A 21,387-nucleotide genomic window follows, 5' to 3' on the forward strand; every position below is an offset into this window, starting at 1 on the left:
TTATAATTTATATTATCAGGAGAATATATTTTGCGAGGAGGTCGATGATGCGTTGATGACCTCTTTACAAATCATGTTCTCCTAATAATGCAAGCGTGAAAATATTCGAAAATTCGTTTCTTATTATTTTATATTATCAGGAGAATATATTTTGCGAGGAGGTCGATGATGCGTTGATGACCTCTTTACAAATCATGTTCTCCTAATAACGCAAGCGCGAAAATTTTCGAAAATTCGTTTCTTATAATTTATATTATCAGGAGAATATATTTTGCAAGGAGGTCGACGATGCGTTGATGAGCTCTTTACAAATCATGTTCTCCTAATAACGCAAGCATGAAAATTTTCAAAAATTCGTTTCTTATTATTTTATATTATCAGGAGAATATATTTTGCGAGGAGGTCGATAATGCGTTGATGACCTCTTTACAAATCATGTTCTCCTAATAACGCAAGCGCGAAAATTTTCGAAAATTCGTTTCTTATAATTTAAATTATCAGGAGAATATATTGTGCAAGGAGGTCGATGATGCGTTGATGATCTCTTTACAAATCATATTCTCCTAATAACGCAAACGTGAAAATTTGAGAAAATTCGTTTCTTATCATTTATATGATCAGGAGAATATATTGTGCGAAGAGGTCGATGATGCGTTGATGACCTCATTACAAATCATGTTCTCCTAATAACGCAAACGTGAAAATTATCGAAAATTCGTTTCTTATAATTTATATTATCAGGAGAATATATTTTGCGAGGAGGTCGATGATGCGTTGATGATCTCTTTACAAATCATGTTCTCCTAATAACGCAAGCGTGAAAATTTTCGAAAATTCGTTTCCTATTATTTTATATTATCAGGAGAATATATTTTGCGAGGAGGTCGATGATGCGTTGATGACCTCTTTACAAATCATGTTTTCCTAATAACGCAAGCGTGAAAATTTTCGAAAATTCGTTTCTTATTATTTTATATTATCAGGAGAATATATTTTGCGAGGAGGTCGAAGATGCGTTGATGACCTCTTTACAAATCATGTTCTCCTAATAACGCAAGCGTAAAAATTTTCGAAAATTTGTTTCTTATTATTTTATATTATCAGGAGAATATATTTTGCGAGGAGGTCGAAGATGCGTTGATGATCTCTTTACAAATCATGTTCTCCTTTTTTTTTTTTTTTTTTTTTTTTTTTTTTGATAACGGTGGAGAAATCCTTTATGGATACCCGAACACCCCGGGGCGGGAGGGCGGGTTATGTGGGATTCCTGGTCTGAAGGACCAGTATACCCACTAAAACTCCACCGGATGCCTACTCGGGTGTTTGGGAGGAGGACCGGGTGCGCCGTAGCGATGTCAACCGGACGTCCTCCCCCCACCCACACGACCTAACCTCGTGGGCGAACCCCCCCGAGGGGGGGGGGGCCGCCCACTCCGCCTGTATGGCGGCTTCTGCTCTAGTTGTGGCGCAGAGGGGCATCACCTCCACGCCACGCCCTCATCGGTGTTTTCCGGGGGGCGGGGCCGGGGCTCGAGCGGGAGACTCGAGCCCCGGTCCCCCGAGCCCCAGGGTGGGCCACCCTCCTTTCCCCAAGAGGGGTTGAGATTCGGGCAGCACCCCAGGGCTCTTTCTTGGTATGTCCCACCGGGGAAATCATGTTCTCCTAATAACGCAAGCGCGAAAATTTTCGAAAATTCGTATCTTATAATTTATATTATCAGGAGAATATATTTTGCGAGGAGGTCGATGATGCGTTGATGACCTCTTTACAAATCATGTTCTCCTAATAACGCAAACGTGAAAATTTTTGAAAATTCGTTTGTTATTATTTTATATTATCAGTAGAATATATTTTGCGAGGAGCTCGATGATGCGTTGATGACGTCTTTACAAATCATGTTCTCCTAATAACGCAAACGTGAAAATTTTCGAAAATTCGTTTCTTATAATTTATATTATCAGAAGAATATATTTTGCGAGGAGGTCGAACATGCGTTGATGACCTCTTTACAAATCATGTTCTCCTAATAACGCAAACGTGAAAATTTTCGAAAATTCGTTTCTTATAATTTATATTATCAGGAGAATATATTGTGCGAGGAGGTCAATGATGCGTTGATGACCTCTTTGCAAATCATGTTCTCCTAATAACGCAAACGTGAAAATTTTCGAAAATTCGTTTCTTATAATTTATATGATCAGGAGAATATATTGTGCGAAGAGGTCGACGATGCGTTGATGACCTCTTCACAAATCATGTTCTCCTAATAACGCAAGCGTGAAAATTTTCGAAAATTCGTTTCTTATTATTTTATATTATCAGGAGAATATATTTTGCGAGGAGGTCGATCATGCGTTGATGACCTCTTTACAAATCATGTTCTCCTAATAACGCAAGCGCGAAAATTTTCGAAAATTCGTTTCTCATAATTTATATTATTAGGAGAATATATTGTGCGAGGAGGTCAATGATGCGTTGATGACCTCTTTGCAAATCATGTTCTCCTAATAACGCAAACGTGAAAATTTTCGAAAATTCGTTTCTTATAATTTATATGATCAGGAGAATATATTGTGCGAAGAGGTCGACGATGCGTTGATGACCTCTTCACAAATCATGTTCTCCTAATAACGCAAGCGCGAAAATTTTCGAAAATTCGCTTCTTATTATTTTATATTATCAGGAGAATATATTTTGCGAGGAGGTCGATCATGCGTTGATGACCTCTTTACAAATCATGTTCTCCTAATAACGCAAACGTGAAAATTTTCGAAAATTCGTTTCTTATAATTTATATGATCAGGAGAATATATTGTGCGAAGAGGTCGACGATGCGTTGATGACCTCTTCACAAATCATGTTCTCCTAATAACGCAAACGTGAAAATTTTCGAAAATTCGTTTCTTATAATTTATATTATCAGGAGAATATATTTTGCGAGGAGGTCGATTATACCGAGGAGGGCGTGGCGTGGAGGTGATGCCCCTCTGCGCCACAACTAGAGCAGAAGCCGCCATACAGGCGGAGTGGGTGGCCCCGCCCCCTCGGGGGGGTTCGCCCACGAGGTTAGGTCGTGTGGGTGGGGGGAGGACGTCCGGTTGACATCGCTACGGCGCACCCGGTCCTCCCCCCAAACACCCGAGTAGGCATCCGGTGGAGTTTTAGTGGGTATACTGGTCCTTCAGACCAGGAATCCCACATAACCCGTCCTCCCGCCCCGGGGTGTGCGGGTATCCATAAAGGATTTCTCCACCGTTATCAAAAAAAAAAAAAAAAAAAAAAAGGAGGTCGATGATGCCTTGATGACTTCTTTACAAATCATGTTCTCCTAATAATGCAAACGTGAAATTTTTCGAAAATTCGTTTCTTATAATTTTTATTATCAGGAGAATATATTTTGCGAGGAAGTCGATGATGCGTTGATGACCTCTTTACAAATCATGTTCTCCTAATAACGCAAGCGTGAAAACTTTCGAAAATTCGTTTCTTATTATTTTATATTATCAGGAGAATATATTTTGCGAGGAGGTCGGTGATGCGTTGATGACCTCTTTACAAATCATGTTCTCCTAATAACGCAAGCGTGAAAATTTTCGAAAATTCGTTTCTTATTATTTTATATTATCAGGAGAATATATTTTGCGAGGAGGTCGATGATGCGTTGATGACCTCTTTGCAAATCATGTTCTCCTAATAACGCAAGCGCGAAAATTTTCGAAAATTCGTTTCTTATAGTTTATATTATCAGGAGAATATATTGTGCGAGGAGGTCGATGATGCGTTGATGACCTCTTTACAAATCATGTTCTCCTAATAACGCAAGCGTGAAAATTTTCGAAAATTCGTTTCTTATTATTTTATATTATCAGGAGAATATATTTCGCGAGGAGGTCGATGATGCGTTGATGACCTCTTTACAAATCATGTTCTCCTAATAACGCAAGCGTGAAAATTTTCGAAAATTCGTTTCTTATTACTTTATATTATCAGGAGAATATATTTTGCGAGGAGGTTGATAATGCGTTGATGACCTCTTTACAAATCATGTTCTCCTAATAACGCAAGCGTGAAAATTTTCGAAAATTCGTTTCTTATTATTTTATATTATCAGGAGAATATATTTTGCGAGGAGGTCGATGATGCGTTGATAACCCCTTTACAAATTATGTTCTCCTAATAACGCAAGCGTGAAAATTTTCCAAAATTCGTTTCTTATTATTTTATATTATCAGGAGAATATATTTTGCGAGGAGGTCGAAGATGCGTTGATGATCTCTTTACAAATCATGTTCTTCTAATAACGCAAGCGTGAAAGTTTTCGAAAATTCGTTTCTTATTATTTTATATTATCAGGAGAATATATTTTGCGAGGAGGTCGAAGATGCGTTGATGACCTCTTTACAAATCATGTTCTCCTAATAACGCAAGCGTGAAAATTTTCGAAAATTTGTTTCTTATTATTTTATATTATCAGGAGAATATATTTTGCGCGGAGGTCGATGATGCGTTGATGACCTCTTTACAAATCATGTTCTCCTAATAACGCAAGCGTGAAAATTTTCGAAAATTCGATTCTTATTATTTTATATTATCAGGAGAATATATTTTGCGAGGAGGTCGATCATGCGTTGATGACCTCTTTACAAATCATGTTCTCCTAATAACGCAAGCGCGAAAATTTTCGAAAATTCGTTTCTTATTATTTTATATTATCAGGAGAATATATTTTGCGAGGAGGTCGATAATGCGTTGATGACCTCTTTACAAATCATGTTCTCCTAATAACGCATTTAAAAAAAAAAAAAAAAATTTCGCGAACAATTAATGTTCGAAATAATTTACGCATTGCCATCCGCGCTTTGTGGGCTCTTAATGCTCTTTACTTAATTATCATGTTGATAAATACATAGAGCCGTATTATTTACCAATTTATTTTGAAAAATGTTTATTTCATCTTTGAATATTACAGTATCTGTCGCGATTGAATAATTTATTTATTATCAATTTACACACATAAGTATTTAATTGTTATATAGCACTGGTGCTACCGGCATTTCGTGCACATAGCACGGAAAACCAGAAATTGTGCAATTATATATTACCCTCTGAGATCATTCATGGACTTTGACTTTGTAGTTCATGTCCATGTTTTGAATGTCCATAGAGGGAGTATCACTTTTGGGGTCACCTAAAAGCAAGCCGTGACATCTCTCAGTCTTCTCTCTGGACCGCATGAGAAAACTCCTTCTGTTGCTCAGAAAAAGAAGAAAATATCAAAAATGCCAGGTTGTTGCGTGGAGAAATGCAACAATCGCAGCCTATATCTATACTATCGGACGCCATTTTTGCTCCAGCTCATCTTATTGAGATCAAAATTGCGGTACTTTGTTAATCTAGTGACTTTACCATGAACAAATAAAATACATAGATGGAGGATTGGTTGTTCGCATTTCCTCGGTTTGTTCTTTTCAGCTGAACTGTTTGCACTTTTCGTTTTTTTTCTCTTTCTTTCACAAATTTCTGAATATATGTGTCTCATTTCATTTCGTTGCACGTAGATTAACTGAAAAGAACAAATCTGTCGATTGATTTTGGGAGAACCATTTATATCTTTTCGAAAACACGCGCCTATCAATCTTCATTGTTTATTTCGCGATCCAAGCTATATTTTTTTATCTCTCCACGGAAATCAAAAGCTTCTCTCAAAAGCAAAAAGAGATCGAGGAATTCTTAAGAAACAAGGTTAGTCGTTGAAATTCTCTTTTTTATATTAATATTGCAAAAATCCGGATTTACATTCCCTTTTACGCAAACCCTTATTTAAATCTCGTAATCACAATTTTGCATTTTAAATCTGTTTCGTAGTGCAAAAAATTACAATTATGATTATTGTGCATTATATCATTTGCATTGTATTGTATTATATAACAATTATAATATGTATATAATATTACAATATTACATAATTACAATATAATTACATTACATTGTATTATACATATATATTTTCTAATATGACATAACTATAATATTACAAGTTTATATAAATATAACTATAATTATACAAGTTTGTATAAATTGGCGCGCGCATGCGCGCAGCGCAGCCGAGTAAAATTGTCAAACAATACTGTCGTCAATCGTCATTGGAGGTTCTTCGATCGCGTGAAAACGCGCGAGTGCAATTATTTATGAAATTCATTATTTTTCTAAATTTCACAAATTTTTCAATCGTCGAGGATGACAATTAATTGACACCAGATGTGTGTTGATGCAGGATGCGCATGCATCGGAAAGTTTTTTATCTTTATACGCAAATATATTGACTAAATAATCGCGTTATCGCTCTTATCAATTTGATATAAGTACGTCGCATTTTACGCAATAGAATATCTTTTTTATAAATCTTTTTCTCCTTCTAACGTTTTACGTGCGTTTTTGGAATAAAAATGTTGCCGGTGATAAAGTCCGAGATAGATATGCGTAAAATAAAAGCTCCGAAGAGCATCATCGTGGATTGCGACGCCGGTTTAGACGACGCTTTAGCTCTGATTATTCTCTTAGCTGGTCACGCCGCTCGTGAAATCGAAATTAAAGCCGTAACATGCGTTAATGGTAACACTAACGTAGACAACGTGGTGAAAAATGTGTTCAGAACGCTGGACGTTTGTGGCTGCCAAGAGGTAAGTTTAAAAACAAATTATCTAACATAGTCAATATGGGACGGGAGTAATGAATTATTGTAATGCTTGATTTATCGATGGAAATATCATATATTTTAATCTTTTTTTGCTGTATGTTTTAACCATTTCTAATTTTAAATCGATTAATCAAGAGTAAATATATGAAATTTCTATAAAAGTCTATAAAAAAATATTTTAAATATATTCAATATATTTAATGTTAGACATATCAATTGTGCAAAGCTTTATTAAACATTAAAAATGTTATATTTAACATTATTTTTATAGATACCAGTTTATCGAGGTGCATACTCATCTTTATTGAATACTCCAAATGCTAAGGAGACAGCTTCCGAGGAATATCATGGATCTGATGGATTTGGAGATGTTTATAATGATCAACCAGATATAAGTAGATTGCAAAAGGAACATGCCGTATGTGCTCTGCATAGAATTACATCAGAGGATCCCGGTAATATATCTTACAATCATATTCACAGAATATCGCAAACTGGATGCATTTTATTTATCAAATCCATCTTTCAATCAAGGTAATGTCTCTCTGATTTGCTTGGGTCCTTTGACGAATATAGCAATGGCTATAAAAATGTATCCAGAATTTATGAGTAATGCAAAGGAGTTTTTTGTGATGGGTGGAAATTCAACTGGTAACTTTAATAATTTTATTTGTTTTATTAAGTATAATGGAATAATATTCTTGCAAGTCATGTTTGAAACATGTTCCAAGGGCAGGGTAACATAACTTCGCAAGCAGAATTTAATTTCTACGCAGATCCGGAGAGCGCACACATTGTACTCAACAATAATACCAAGCCACTATGGTTGTTACCATGGGAAACCTGTTTAAAGTCCCAAGTCACACATGTACGTACAATTTTATTTATAATTACTGTCAGTTATCAAAGAATTGACTATATTATCGACAATTATTACATATTATTGTTATCATATTATTAATAATAATAAAACAGAATTATAACAATATTGTAATATTAATTATACCTAGTCATGATTATTTGTTCAGATTGTATCAATGCAGAACAATAGTACTGGAAATAATCTTTCAGGACTGGCGAAAGGATGTATTGGGCAAGATATCTGTACCTTGTGTGCTTATGTTGAACAAAATCGAAGATGGTAGACGCGCTCGAGTGAAGAAGCATTTCGTTCGTTACATAGTATGCGATGCTTTCTTAGCTGGAATCGTTAGACTACCTAATATGGCCAAGGGAGTCGTTTCATGGCACGCGGATGTCGAGTTAAGCGGTCACAAAACTCGAGGCCAAGTCGTCCTTGATCATTTGCTATCAAATAAACCAAATGTAAATCTAATAAACGATTTTGACTCAGAGATGTTTAAGGAGGTGTTGGTGAACGCGGTGTATTCAATAAAGGGTGATTATTATTTCTTGCGTTCAAAAATGTCGATATTAGCAACTATATGTATAAGACAGACTATATACATATATAAGAATAAGAAGAAATAAGAATATATAAGAAGGCAACTATATATATAAGAATAAATATTATAGTCTAATTTTTTAATTTAGAGTTATACAATTATATAGAAATAATTTTTCTATATAAAACTTTTAATATTTTCATATTTAAATATCTTTTTTATGAATTTACAGAAAATAGATGTGCTAAAGTGATAGAGTGATTATACTAATACATGGAACGAAAATCAACGAAGAAGAACATCTTATTGACAAGAGAGTAGAGAATTTATTTTTAAGATCATTATCGAAGAAATAATGGATTTAATGGCTTTTGTGCCTTATTCTATGACAGCACCAATTGTCCAGGTATGTAATTATCACTCAGGGCAAACTCAAAAGACAAAATTACTTTCTGTTTTTATACTTATTGACTTATTTAATTGTATGGACATATAATTTGGCAAACAATTTATTAAATATGAAAAAGTATCTGTATTTTTATTTTACAATATATATGTATCAAAATATTTTTTAAAATCATGTAAATGTATTTTTAAAACATGATTACACATTGTAATAAAATTTAAAAATCCATATAATAAAAATATAACAGTTACAAATACAATAGAATTGTTTACAATAGAATTGTTTATATTTTTACATGTGAAAAAAAAAAAAAAAAAAAAAAAAAAAAAAAAAAAAAAAAAAAAAAAAAAAAAAAAAAATATTATATTTACATTAGTAATTAGAATAATTATTAACTAATGTGGTAAATAGTTTAACAAAAAGTAATTTCTCTCAATATTGTAAAAATCGCAATTGTATAAAACAACGAATTTAAACAAAGATAGTAATATCTTTCAATAAGCTTTAAAGTTCTAAATTAAAGTACACCTATTATTTATTCCTACAATTAGTAGACTGCTTAGAATAATTATTAAAACGAGCGATAATAACTAGCCTGAGCCCTGCGTGGAACATGTTTGCGAGGTATCGCCGAAAGAAGATCCATTGATGAAAATGATACCCGGAAGCTCCGTTTGGTCCAGGATACGCCGTTGGTTGCTCGGAATGCGAATAATATCACGGCGGCATCCGTTCACACAATGGTGCCTGAAAAGTACTCGAGCGATTGATTACGAGATCAACCACCATCTCAAATCCCATCCCTATATGATCCATCCCTTCAGTTCCTTCAGGTCAGTCGCTAGCTTTTGTTTCCATACAAGAAATCGAAAACTCAATCAAGAAATTGAATTAAGAATTTTTTTTATCACAAAGTAAAATTCAACTAATATTGAATTCCTTACACTAGAATATTTTGGGAGTCTGCCATGACGCTATTTATCATAGCTGTTCTGCTGATCACACCGGTTTTTCTCACCTTCTATTTTGATGAACATGCGAAATGGTACATCTTCAATCATGCAATCGACGTCGTACTTATATGCGATATAATAATCTGGTTCTTCACCGGTCACTATGATTCTCGTACGCAAGTAGTGACTCTGGATCCGAGAGTTGTAGCGAGGTACGGTGAAAATGGCATACTCGACTAGTCTCTACGAAAAATTTACTTTTCTCAAATCGTGCCAAATAGTAAAAAACGATAAACATTATGCGTAACGAAATTTTTTTTTAATTTTAAAAAATCATACTTAAACATTTTTTTAATAAATAGTTTAAAGATGAGGGAATTTTTCGAAAATTTGTTACACGATTATGTAGACACTTAGAAAAAATATGAATTTAAAGATTTAATATATGATGTCATCGTAGCCATTATCTACGGGGCTTCTTCATCGTGAATGCGTTATCTGTACTACCATTGGAATTTGTCATCGTGCTGACCGACTCTATGTGGTACCTGGCCTCATTAAATTTGCTGAAAATACTGTGGATACGGACCATTATTATTTATTCACGCAAACTCTATCACGTCAGAATGATCTCTTTATCGCGATTTGGCGGAATCGATTTTATTCATATAGATAATTAAAAAAAATTCCAGGTTTACCGAATTAATTTTCATCTGTACAAAATAGCAGAGATAGGCATCGTTATCATTGTGGGCGTGCATTGGGCTGCCTGTATGGAGTATTATCTGCCGTTGGTAGTTGCCAAAATAGCTGGGCAGAACGATTTGTTGAGTAATCGATATAATTTCTCTATATCATATTTTTTAGACAAAAAATTTGAATTCACTAAATTTGAAATCACTCTTCTTTTTTTCTATCAATAAAAATACGGCACAATAAGGCACTGAAATTATAACTAGAAGGAGATAAATTGCAGATCATGGATCGAATCACCTTATATGGAGAAGAGAGAAACGAAATACAAGATCTACCTGACGTGCATTAATCGAGCTATCATCGCCTTAATTGGAGCTGCGCAATATTTAGACGTTAGCGCATCGGAAGACATCATATATAATTTAATTTTGTCTATCCTCGGGTTTATCGGATTTGTATATCTACTTGGTACGTTGTGATAATTTTTAATAAATTTTTAGTAAATTAGGTAAAATTACTTAATTTTATCAAAATCAATTTAATTCTGAATTGAATTAAAAATTTTACAATAGAAATTATTTTAATTTAAATTATTAAGAAAATAAAGACACGCACATACTAGAATGCATAAGCAGAGCTTATGTATTCATTTATTTTTCTGTCATTTACTTTTGATTAAATTTATTTAATCTATCAATTATGTTATCTTTTTGTGTAACATCCCTATTAAATTTCTTGAAATGATTTCTGTTTGAATGTTTCTTTGAATTATTCTCCCAAGAAATATATTATACGATATAACTTTTCTTTATTCAATCGTAGCGCGAATCTTGCAATTGATGACAACATTTCGTTCGACCACCAAGAGGCACTCGAAATTAATTCAGCAGCTGCAACAATACATGACGTATAAAGAATTACCGTATTCCCTGCAGCGACGATTGCTGAGCTATTATAATTATCGCAACAAAAAGGGATTCGAGAGAGATAAGATAATCATCAATCATGTGTCCCCTTATTTACGAGAGGTACAGCTTTGAAAAGAGAATCCTCGAAATTGTTTCATATTTCCTGAGAGACGCGAAATATTATAATCACATCCAAACTATATTCTTTTCAAAATAGTTTCATTGTGCGATCGCAAATCTCTCTAAAGCCACCCCATTGAAAGAAATGATTGCGAAGACCTTTTCGATTCCGCTGTTATGTCTCGAATAATGCAATAAAATAATGTTGCCAGTTAGAAATTTTCTATATCATGTAATAGCATAAGGACAATGTATTGTAAAAAAATTCGCAAAGGAAATGTATTTATTATATAAAATGAATTTCTCCTCGTTTTTTCAGAAACTTCTTCTGCACAACTATTCACGGTTGCTGAATAACGTGAGGTTGTTTGGGCATCTGCCGCAGCTAGTGGTAACGCAATTGATCGGTGTTGTGTGCTCCGAGATCTTCATGCCGAATGACGCATTGGTTAGAGCAGGAACTCGCGGCGACGCCTTGTACTTTATCGCTTCCGGCACCGTAGCTGTCTACAATAACATTGGGAAAGAGGTGAAAAAATGAAATGAGCATAAAAGTGAAACAGGTACTTATTTCTCGAATTATTCGAATTTCACGTATGCAGATCTACCACATGGAGGACGACGAATATTTTGGCGAGCTGGCCCTAGTGATGGAAGACGAGCACTGGATCGCCAGTGTCATCGCCGTCGAGAATTGCGAAGTCTATATCTTGTCGCGCGCCGATTTTCAATATACTGTGGCGGCTTATCCCGAACTTCTCGCCCATTTGCAGAACGTCGCTCTCGCACGACTGGAGCAGATGCCACTGCTGAAGAAGATCCAGGAGCCGGACGCATCGTCGATCGGAAACATCAATATTAGCAGCATAAAAGCTAAGAGGAGAGGCGATAGTGTGGTAAGACTCGACGCAAAATAGGTGTGCCGTTTATACTCGTCATACTTTTTGATTTCGAAATAGTTCTTACTATTTTATTCATTTCAGTTTTATTTTCCTCCATGTTAGTTATATTTTGTGTTTATAGTTTATTATTAATTATAATAGGACAACATTTTATTACGCCAGAAGATTTGGCCAATGGCAGTTAATTATTTGTTTAACGATATATCGAAACAATTCAACTTTTCATAATTATTATAACGAATCAACAATCAACAATAAACAAACTGATAAGCAACAGTTTCTTATAAGAATCGTTAAACTCTCATTGTTACTATAACGAATTAATAATCAATAATAAACAAATTGATAAGTAACAGTTTCTTATAAAAATTATAAGCTTGTTATTTTCAAGAAAGTGTTTAATTTCTTCTACTTCGATCAAAAACGGCGAATCCTTCGTTTCTGCGGATTTTTGTACGATTGCTGGTACACGGACATGAGACGCCAGTGCTCGGGGTAATCAGCGTCCCGACAGCCGCTCATTATGCTGAATGGCGGCGCGAGAGTATCGATGCAGAAGGCACGTCTAGCGAACGGAGTCCTCGGCCGCGGGACCGTCACCCTCGTCGGCGGTAATCCATTCCTACGCGCCCCATCGTCGCCCGTCGTCCGGCATCTTTGTTCGAGACCAAGCGCGACACCCACCGCGGATCTGATCAGTCTCGGATCCTCTCGGCTTCTCCTTCTTCGCTCGGGTTCCGCTTCCGGTTTGTCGCCCTGACACGCGGCGCACCTGCGTTCGGTGATGCGCGGCACGGAATTTGATCTCGTCGACTTGCCACTTCGAGGAAGCTTATCACGGGGACCTGCAATCAAATCTATTGTTGTAGCTACAGTTAGATAATATATGATAGAAAAAGACCAAAATACATAATTAATCCTTTAAAAATCAATGCTCGATCAATCAATCAATCACTGCTTACATCGTTTCGAATATACTGTGCCTCTAATTCCTTACCGTTGCAGGAGCAATCGCAGCAGTAACTTCTCGGATTCTTTTCCTGCGTTTCCTGCTGCCTCGCGCAATCGCAACGCTCATCCTTTTCTTTGTTGCGAACCAGGAGTTCGCGGTTCTTCGGTGCTGACGTGTGCTGAATCAAAGCGAAGATTGCTGGTGCCAAACCGCCCTCGGAGCCATCGATGTGCGTTGGTCTACGCGGCTCGTATACAGGGTCCATTGGCGTTTCCCAACAGATGGCCAAGTCCATCCGGGTCTTGGGCTTCTTGCAGCCGAGCGAGGGTCCGAACCGATGGCCCTCTGCCTCCAACGTCGTAGCAACAACGTCATCTTGATTTTGACACTCGGCATCTCGTTCGCAACCGGCTGAACAAGAGCGATATCTTTTTTCAAAGATGGAATCGTCCACCCGGTCCGGGAGTGGCTGATGCTGCAAGTTCTCCGCGTGCAATCTCTTCGCCAGAGCGAATTTGTCAGCGCAGGAGGCGATTTCTGAAATGAAAAAAAGGTTCTTTAATTTAATATTACTATTTTGAAAAAATTGCAAATTAATATATCTGATTATCATAATTTCGAATATCGTTAAAATATTTTTTAATGAAAAAGAAAATTATTTCAATCTCACCACGTTGTTTCTCTTCTTCAAAGAGTCTCCTAAGACATCCAGGAGCGTGTTTTTTCGGACTAGGTGTTTTCGACTTTTCCGAGATGCGATCGGATCGACAAGTTTTGAAAAGATCATCGTCGCTTCGCTGAACTATCGATTTACCGCGACAATGAAAGCAATGCTCGCGCGATTCCATACTCTAGTCGATCGATTCTTCTTTACCCAGGAATTGCATAACGAATGCGCGATTCAACATACAATCGACAGGGACGGAGGCGCGTTGTTTCCGAAGCACATTTTTCCAGAGCGGGAGAAACTCGATGGAAATCGTCGCTACTGTTCAGCCTCCATTTTTGGAAAATATCCGAGAACTATCATAGGAATTCCGAGAACCTCGCTCCCACTCTTGATACCTGTCTCCCTGGCGACATGATAATTCGATAACAAGCTGATTTACATTAATAAGATAAGAATCAACAAAATACTGTAAAATTCAAGATCAAGAATAAATATCGATCTGAATTTTCCTCTGTAAGATTAATATTTTCAAGTTCTCCAAATATTGTAATTTTAAATATTATAATTACAATGTTTTTCGTATTTTTCAGGAATAAAATAAATATGGAAACTTTTTAAAGAAGCGTGGGAAACTATCGCATTCGACTGTCTATACACATTAGCCTATTATTATCTTTTAATCAAGATTCATGGACGAATCCCGGCGTTCTCTGAAGCGGAACAATTCCGGATTGCACTAGCGGAAAATCGCACGATAAATTTGAGGGATTTTGCAACGGATCTTTTTTTCTCAGTAACGTTCTGGGTCACGCGCGAATTCGCATGTGTCACGTAAGCACAACGCAAGCGGGAAAACACGCGTCTCCTCAACATGTCTCGAAATTACATATTTCCAGATTGGAAGAGGAGATGTGATGCAGTAACAATGTAAATGCAAAATACCTTCATGAATATAATAAATATTACATTATTACGCTACGTGTCAGTTTGCAAAACAAGAGAGAAACTAGAATATTCTTAATGCAATGATTAAAATCAGAAAGCGGGAAAAAGATCGGCGTCAAGCCAACGCATCTATTTAATTATAGCGAATTCGCTCTTTCCTGGATCATTGCCATTCTCCCTCCAGTTTTGCTGAAAGACCTTGATGCGCGGACAGTCTGCTGTTAGACTTCGATTGAATTATATAGCTAGAATACGCGACAGTCGTAAAGCCATACTTGTTCGATTCCACTCCTTTTCTGGTTTCTCTCAACTGTTGCTAATAAAATATTTGCAAAATAATAGCGGCAATTAGAATAAGCGGTGAGTCGGTGCAATGATCGAACGAGAAATGTATGTGTCTGTTTCATTCAAGATTCATTCCGAGTCATTTAAGATGATCAATTCTCGTACATAATAAATATTAAATACAAGACTGTCCCAGACTAATATCAAAGTTTTTGTGCAAGAAACTAGCAAAGATTTTAAGGTGGAATATGAGAAGAAATTTTTATTGTGCATCATAGAAAATTTTAAAAATCATAAATAGAGGTAACAATGAAAGCGTAGCTATATTTAGCTATATTAGATTCTTCTTAATGATTCAAAAATTCTCTAATAAAAATAAAAATAAAAAAAATTAAAAGTTTTGCTTTTTTAATTTAATTAATAATATGTACATGTATGAGTGATTTTAGAAACACTCACTTTTAAAATTTACAGGAATCAGTCTGTATTCGGGTATTGAATCATTTTGAAAAAAATATAAATTCTATTGAATTCATATTTGTATTTATATTTCATAAATTTCTTACTAGTCATATCCAATGCTTGACATTATCTCATGTGTATTAAATCTTTATCTATAAAAGCAATTTGTAAAAAATAAATTATAAATAAATACTTTCACATAATTTAATAAATTGATACATCTTTTACGATAAATTAATAATCTAATTTAATAAATTAATACATCTAATTTTGACATTATACATATTATATAAAGAATTGTCTGCTTGTTTTATCAATTAGTCAATACAGCAAATTGTCACGAAAGATCTTGAAATCAGATACATACCACGGAGGAGAATCGCCTAACGAGTTAATAGTATCATCGAGCTGAGCATAATTTTAATTGCGTTAACGATCACATGTATTATTCGCAGCAATCCAGGGAAAATACGCGGCCATGATATGTTCCCGGTATGATGCCGTAGTGGCCGATCGTGACGTGAGGATGAATGAATCAGTTGTGTCGCATGGTGGCAAGATCAGTAGACCAGAGTACGTCACGCGTGCCGGACAGTCCGTATCGTGAATCGTTCCGCGGAGGACAGAGAGGAGTACTTTGAAAAACCTGGTGATCTAATTTACGGTGAGCGAATGAGTGAATAAAGAAAGAGTAGATAAAATAAAATATAAAGTTAAAATTTAAATATTTAAAATGTTGATAATGTAAAAAAACGAACGATATTTTATTGTGTTCTTTAAGAGGAAAAGTGCAAGCGCGAAATAGCTACGCAAAGAGATTTTATGAATAAATAAATTAAAAGAAATAAGATATAAAAATAAAGCGATGTAATATATGAAGATTAAGTAATTTTGACGCAAAATATTTTTCATATAAATATTTTCACATTTTACATTATATTTTTATATACATATAAAATATATATTTATATATTTTAATTATTTATATATTTTAAATATTTATATATTATATATTATTATCGTATATATTTTTCGTATAAAAGATCCAAACAAAACTGTTTTGTACTGCAACAAATATTAACAATAGCAACTCTCAGAAACAAATATAATAATAGTGCGATAAAATGTTATGAAACGTTTTAATCACATATCTTGAGGTGTAATTTTTGTATCGTGGTTTTCCGGTCACGATAACGAAAAAGTATGTTCTCGAATATATTAGAATAATTCTTTCATACGAAGTAGCGTGAGTGAAACGTGAAGGAAATTATTTATTTTTCCACAGATAATATTCTTCGACTAGCGTTTGATTCAGTTTCCCGGCGAGATGGACAACAAGGTGAAGACTGGCAATGATCAGATAATACATTTGGACGAAATCCACGACGAGGCGGTAAGGCCGCTGACTGCATACGGCAATACGGATGCAATTCCGTCCGTGTTTTCGCGCGCCGGTTTGACCACCGAGACTGATGATCTCGCGAACAACCCGGGAAATACAGCACGGAGGCCTTCGATCCCCAGAATCGAGATCGATCCTGACGGAAACGACAAGCCGGTGGTTGATTTTGACAGAAACGGACCGGATTTCTCACCTGGCTGGACCATCCCACCGTCCGTACAGCTCTCCACTCCCGATGTAAACGTTTATCAGCACAAAAAGACTCTCGCCCAAGGTATGATGGACTTGGCGTTGCTGTCCGCCAACGCGAATCAGATGCGCTACGTTCTGCAGACGGATGGTCGACATCCCTACTTTTATCCGTCGCTCACCATGATCATCATGAGCCTGTTGCTGCAGATCGCAGTGGGTATCGGCCTCATCTGGAACAGCGTCTACAATGTCAAGGAACACGAGCAAATGTGCAAGGCTAATAAAGCCAACAACTGGACGGTCATCGGTATTTTCCTCGTCACAATACTCAACGTTTTTATTTCATCGTTTGGCGTTGTTGATCAGATATCCGTCGCATAGCCAGTCTTTCCTTCTCTTTCTATCTTTTTCTTTTACTGCTCTCTTTATCGACGATACGCAATCGCCATACATAAAACGCAACACATAAAATGCATGCGTTTTACATTTAATGTTGGATAACATATTTCCGTTGTTTTTCATGCGATATTAAGGAGACAAAAGCTTGATTTAAAACAAATTGTTATAGAAAATTTCATTTTTTATATATTATTTATGCATTATCTGGTATAATTTAAAATTAAGATTTTTTTAATTGCTACAATATTGAATTACGATGAAAGATGAAAAGTCAGAATCTTTTTTCTTTTTTAAACATTTTTTTATGTCGTCAAAGACAGATATTTTAGCGTGTGGCATTGGATCATTCTGTACACATTCGTTGTTTGCATTCTCATTATAAATTGTATTCATTTTCATCCATATAACTGAATATGTAAACGATTTATTCGCGTGGATAATTTAAGAAAACACTTTTTTTAATTTCAATGTGATAATAATTTATAAAATTTTTATATAAAATAAATCTTTTAAATGTATAAGCGTACGTTTAATACGAGAGGAAAATAATAATACGTCGATTATACGCGAATAGTGGATGGTATCAGCTTTAGCATTCTTTCCAACTCGTCGGCCAGTTGCTTCCTGTTCCGTTGGAGATATGCCTCCTCGCGCTTCTGGTGTTCATTCAAATCGTCTAACCAGTTTTGTGCCTCGCTATTATTACACTGACTACTTCTGTGCGTGCGAGACGGACAATCTAAGGCCGTGTTTCGAAACTCGTTGCCCACCGTCTTCATGGATGTAAGATTTCGGAGCTTCTTCCTAATCAATTGACGCAACAACGAGTTGAAGGCGCCGAGTTCCTGCGAATCGATCTCTCTCGGATTCGTCTCCGTGGATTTTCTGTGCTCCTGAATCACCGTAACCTGCAATACACGTTATCATTCTATTGTAAAAAAATTTTCCGTTAATACTCAGGTAGCAAAATGACGTCTCCAGGCGTCTTAATGACGTACAATGACGTCATTAAAACGTTATTAAGATGTCAAGTGACGTCACTCTGCACTAGGGTATTATTCGATACTCGAGTTAATTATGCGATTTTTCTTTCTTTCTTTTTTTTCATTGTAAAAAATGATTTCATGTAAAATTTTCTATTGTTAAATTCCAACAAATACTGATCTTTAATTTGTACAAAGAATATAAATTGAGTGTAAATTCTGTGAGCACGAAACCAAAGTAAATAACGCGATGTTTTTTCTCTTTCTTCATTTATTGATTAATTTAGTCGTTAATTTATCTGCTAAATGGTAACGTAATCTTTTCTCATTTTAATTAGTAAAATAAAGAAGAAATTAATATAAATATGCATTGCAAAATCGAAAGAAATTATTATAAGTATGCATTGCAAAATCAAATTTCTCCATTGTAATACTATCAGTAACTCTTTATGAATATTTCTTCAATAATACCCGAAATCCAAGATTATTCAAAACAAGCTGAACAATTCCTGATAACGTTATCAATTAAAATTATCGTCACGCAATAAAAAGGTCATTAATTATATTGTATTAATTTTCTGCATTATAATTCTATCAGAAATTCTTTATAAATACTTTTTAAATGATACCGGGGGATTATCCAAAATAAGTTGAAGAACCTCTCTCTGATAACGTTATCAATTAGAATTATTGTTACACAAAGAAATTCGATTCAAAGATTCAAATTAACAGAAAACAAGTGCTTTACTATTGCAATGTAAATTTAATTTCCCAGCTTTTCTTCGCATCACAGTGAGAACAGTTTTTCTATTCGCAGATTGAGGAAGAGATCGAGAGAATCCAACGCGAGCAGTTTGAGACTCACCATCCAGTCGAAGAACGCGTGTCGCCTTCGCAGCCACTTGGCACGCGTGTCCAGCAAAATCCCGGCGTCGCGGAATTCTCGCCGTCGTTCCTCGTCACCGGAACTCTCGTCAACGTTCATCATTGCCAGGCGTTTCGTCAACGCCGATTCGGACACGTTCAGATGCGGCAGACCGCTTACATTGATACTCGCTGCGTGTACCTTGGACACCAAGCTCCCTCGTTCGCGCGTCAATTCGTCGATCTCCCGTAGATTCAAATTCACCTTGGCGTTGAGGTATAAGATACTGGCAAGTTGAGTGTTCGTCAGTTGATCGTCCAGTCGTACGACTGATGTTGCGGATTGGATAGAGGACTTCTGGATCAAAATAGAAACGTAAAGATGATATATTGACAAATAGATCATGTACGAGAAATATTCTTCTCTACGAACTTTTGGCGGATCCACGCGTGAACATTCGGCGCCCAAGACGCCACCGGCCAGCTTCGTTCGGAGGACGACAGTCAGGACGTTTTGCGTTTCCAGCAGCCAAGCTAAAGCTACCAATGAGTCTCTGTTGCGATCGTTTCTGCTTCTCGACAGACTGTAAAATTCTATCGCTGGATACTGCAGAAACGCGAGATGCAGCTTCATCGCCGTCAGCGTATCTAGAAATAGGAACACGCGAGATAATTGAATAAGATGTAAAATCGTTTCCGTAAGACGATTAAATTGAATCTGGAATGATTTGCTACATTTCACACGCTTTGCTAATATCATATTTATCTATATTTGTCCTTGTTCTCGTATATTTCTACGTTTCTTACTTTATGCATATTCTTTTTCACTTTTTTTATATTCTCATTATGTAAGCTTAATTTGGTTTTTGTTTTTTATTTTATGGCATCATTTTATGTAAATTCCTTCTCATACCTATATTTTTATACTATAAGAATCTAGCGAAAAAATAGGATAATTATCAACATCGCGTGAAATTTTTATTTAAATAAATATAAAGTTGTTTATAATGTTATTTTTATACACTTGCATAAAGACAAGAAAATTTTCTACTTTTTTTTTATTTTTAAGCACATGATTATAACGTTATTTTTTTCAATTTCATATATATCTTTGCAATTTTTCTTAACTTTATCATTAAAAACATGTATGTTTTTATCTAAAAAACATATTGTTTAATAAAAAATTACTTATTTGTTGAAATAGAAATTTTACACGACGTTGAAATAAAGAATATTTTATTTTTTGGTTCCCTTAACAAGTACTTTTTTCCCAAAATAAATTATTACATAATTAACTACAAAAAATTTCAAATAAAAGCAAACTAATTGCTAATCGTGAGATTCTATAATTACGTGTATCAATAATCATAATATAAATATAAACTATGAAATCGAGAATTACAAAAAAGTGCAATTTTCATAATCACTGCCAGATTAAAGTGTAAATCAATCGAAACGAACCGTAATCTCGAAAATCTATATCCCCTCGCTTTTCTCTCGCTGCATGATAGCTCAGAACGTGCAGCGTGTTCCGTAGCGTCTCGGACTGTCAAACAAAAACACATGTCGCGTGACACATTTGTCAAATAGGTTAGGTTAGATAGATTAAGTGTAGGCTAAATTAAACATTAAGTAACTCGAATTTAATCTATACACTTACAACATCCTCGTCCGCAGCATCGTATTTGGATAATCTCAGATGCTCGGGTGTCAATCCTACGTTTATTAACGAATTGATATACCTGCACAACGCCGATAACGCGCCTCTTATTTCACACATGTTGTTTACAAATACAAGTAACGCGAGTGTGAGTCTCGATCCCGCTATCCGACCCGGATACCGCTTCCAGGCGCGCTCGTTTCAACTCTGCATTCCCTCTAACGTGCACCTAAAATAAGAAAAATCATCGAGTATGAAGCTCTTTCGTGAGAAAAGGATGATAAATATAAAAAAAATTAAGTCTCATACCGGCTTTTAGCACATGTTTTCCTTCCCACGCGCGCAGGGGACCCCCCTACGCTATTAAACAAGAGAGAGGGAACGGAAGGTTCATGCCGCATGAAGAGAATGGAATATTCAGGCCCATATACGCTTGCATCAGTCACGGTCAACGGATCCCCTCCTCACCCTTACCCCGTGCCAC

The 21,387-nt window shown here is 35.7% G+C and overlaps 4 protein-coding genes across 8 annotated transcripts; 2 read left to right on the plus strand and 2 right to left on the minus strand.

Annotated features, from left to right (window-relative positions):
- The first annotated feature begins 7,909 nt into the window (after window positions 1-7,909).
- On the plus strand, window positions 7,910-12,151 carry LOC105250955 (potassium/sodium hyperpolarization-activated cyclic nucleotide-gated channel 2). Its single transcript, XM_011257419.3, has 10 exons — window positions 7,910-8,097; window positions 8,337-8,510; window positions 9,105-9,343; window positions 9,460-9,675; window positions 9,924-10,083; window positions 10,156-10,289; window positions 10,440-10,627; window positions 10,982-11,187; window positions 11,507-11,716; window positions 11,790-12,151. Exons 2-10 carry the CDS (start codon window positions 8,460-8,462, stop codon window positions 12,102-12,104), a joined length of 1,719 nt encoding a protein of 572 aa, XP_011255721.2. The 5' UTR covers window positions 7,910-8,097; window positions 8,337-8,459; the 3' UTR covers window positions 12,105-12,151.
- Window positions 12,152-12,466: 315 nt separating this feature from the next.
- On the minus strand, window positions 12,467-13,933 carry LOC105250797. Its single transcript, XM_020027357.2, has 3 exons — window positions 13,712-13,933; window positions 13,087-13,578; window positions 12,467-12,934 (listed from the first exon to the last, which is right to left on the minus strand). The coding sequence occupies exons 1-3, from the start codon at window positions 13,887-13,889 to the stop codon at window positions 12,507-12,509; spliced, it is 1,098 nt and encodes a 365-aa protein (XP_019882916.1). The 5' UTR covers window positions 13,890-13,933; the 3' UTR covers window positions 12,467-12,506.
- A 141-nt stretch (window positions 13,934-14,074) lies between these two features.
- Window positions 14,075-19,376, plus strand: LOC105250714 (ninjurin-2). Of its 4 annotated transcripts, none has more exons than XM_025415629.1 (5): window positions 14,075-14,224; window positions 14,302-14,638; window positions 15,859-16,067; window positions 16,689-17,304; window positions 19,197-19,376. In XM_025415629.1, exons 4-5 carry the CDS (start codon window positions 16,731-16,733, stop codon window positions 19,199-19,201), a joined length of 579 nt encoding a protein of 192 aa, XP_025271414.1. In that variant the 5' UTR covers window positions 14,075-14,224; window positions 14,302-14,638; window positions 15,859-16,067; window positions 16,689-16,730; the 3' UTR covers window positions 19,202-19,376. The 4 variants fall into 4 exon arrangements, with proteins under 4 accessions (XP_025271414.1, XP_025271412.1, XP_025271413.1 ...); XM_025415627.1 differs by lacking the exon at window positions 19,197-19,376 and having other exon boundaries at window positions 14,302-14,542; window positions 14,608-14,638; window positions 16,689-17,422; XM_025415628.1 differs by lacking the exon at window positions 19,197-19,376 and having other exon boundaries at window positions 14,302-14,542; window positions 16,689-17,422.
- Window positions 17,376-21,387, minus strand: LOC105251089. Of its 2 annotated transcripts, XM_011257658.3 has the most exons (6): window positions 21,213-21,384; window positions 20,904-21,132; window positions 20,705-20,789; window positions 19,677-19,891; window positions 19,245-19,601; window positions 17,376-18,304 (listed from the first exon to the last, which is right to left on the minus strand). In XM_011257658.3, exons 2-6 carry the CDS (start codon window positions 21,021-21,023, stop codon window positions 17,957-17,959), a joined length of 1,125 nt encoding a protein of 374 aa, XP_011255960.1. In that variant the 5' UTR covers window positions 21,024-21,132; window positions 21,213-21,384; the 3' UTR covers window positions 17,376-17,956. The 2 variants fall into 2 exon arrangements, with proteins under 2 accessions (XP_011255960.1, XP_019883107.1); XM_020027548.2 differs by having other exon boundaries at window positions 19,245-19,891; window positions 21,213-21,387.

Source organism: Camponotus floridanus, unplaced genomic scaffold, assembly GCF_003227725.1.
Source record: "Camponotus floridanus strain SB8 unplaced genomic scaffold, Cflo_v7.5 scaffold124, whole genome shotgun sequence".
Taxonomy (NCBI): Eukaryota; Metazoa; Arthropoda; class Insecta; order Hymenoptera; family Formicidae; genus Camponotus; species Camponotus floridanus.

Excerpts from the sequence above, each read along its gene's own strand:
- LOC105250714 (XM_025415627.1), top strand. The coding sequence starts at position 16,731 with ATGGACAACAAGGTGAAGACTGGCAATGATCAGATAATACATTTGGAC.
- LOC105251089 (XM_020027548.2), bottom strand. The coding sequence starts at position 21,023 with ATGTGTGAAATAAGAGGCGCGTTATCGGCGTTGTGCAGGTATATCAAT. Across the intron at positions 19,892-20,704 it reads TATAGATTTTCGAGATTACG|ATACGCTGACGGCGATGAAG; the intron begins GTTCGTTTCGAT and ends TCCTATTTCTAG. Across the intron at positions 18,305-19,244 it reads ACGCGTTCTTCGACTGGATG|GTTACGGTGATTCAGGAGCA; the intron begins GTGAGTCTCAAA and ends CGTGTATTGCAG.
- LOC105250797 (XM_020027357.2), bottom strand. The coding sequence starts at position 13,889 with ATGGAATCGCGCGAGCATTGCTTTCATTGTCGCGGTAAATCGATAGTT. Across the intron at positions 13,579-13,711 it reads TGAAGAAGAGAAACAACGTG|AAATCGCCTCCTGCGCTGAC; the intron begins GTGAGATTGAAA and ends TTTTCATTTCAG. Across the intron at positions 12,935-13,086 it reads CTGCGATTGCTCCTGCAACG|GTCCCCGTGATAAGCTTCCT; the intron begins GTAAGGAATTAG and ends ATTTGATTGCAG.
- LOC105250955 (XM_011257419.3), top strand. The coding sequence starts at position 8,460 with ATGGATTTAATGGCTTTTGTGCCTTATTCTATGACAGCACCAATTGTC. Across the intron at positions 8,511-9,104 it reads TGACAGCACCAATTGTCCAG|CCTGAGCCCTGCGTGGAACA; the intron begins GTATGTAATTAT and ends GATAATAACTAG. Across the intron at positions 9,676-9,923 it reads GATCCGAGAGTTGTAGCGAG|CCATTATCTACGGGGCTTCT; the intron begins GTACGGTGAAAA and ends ATGTCATCGTAG.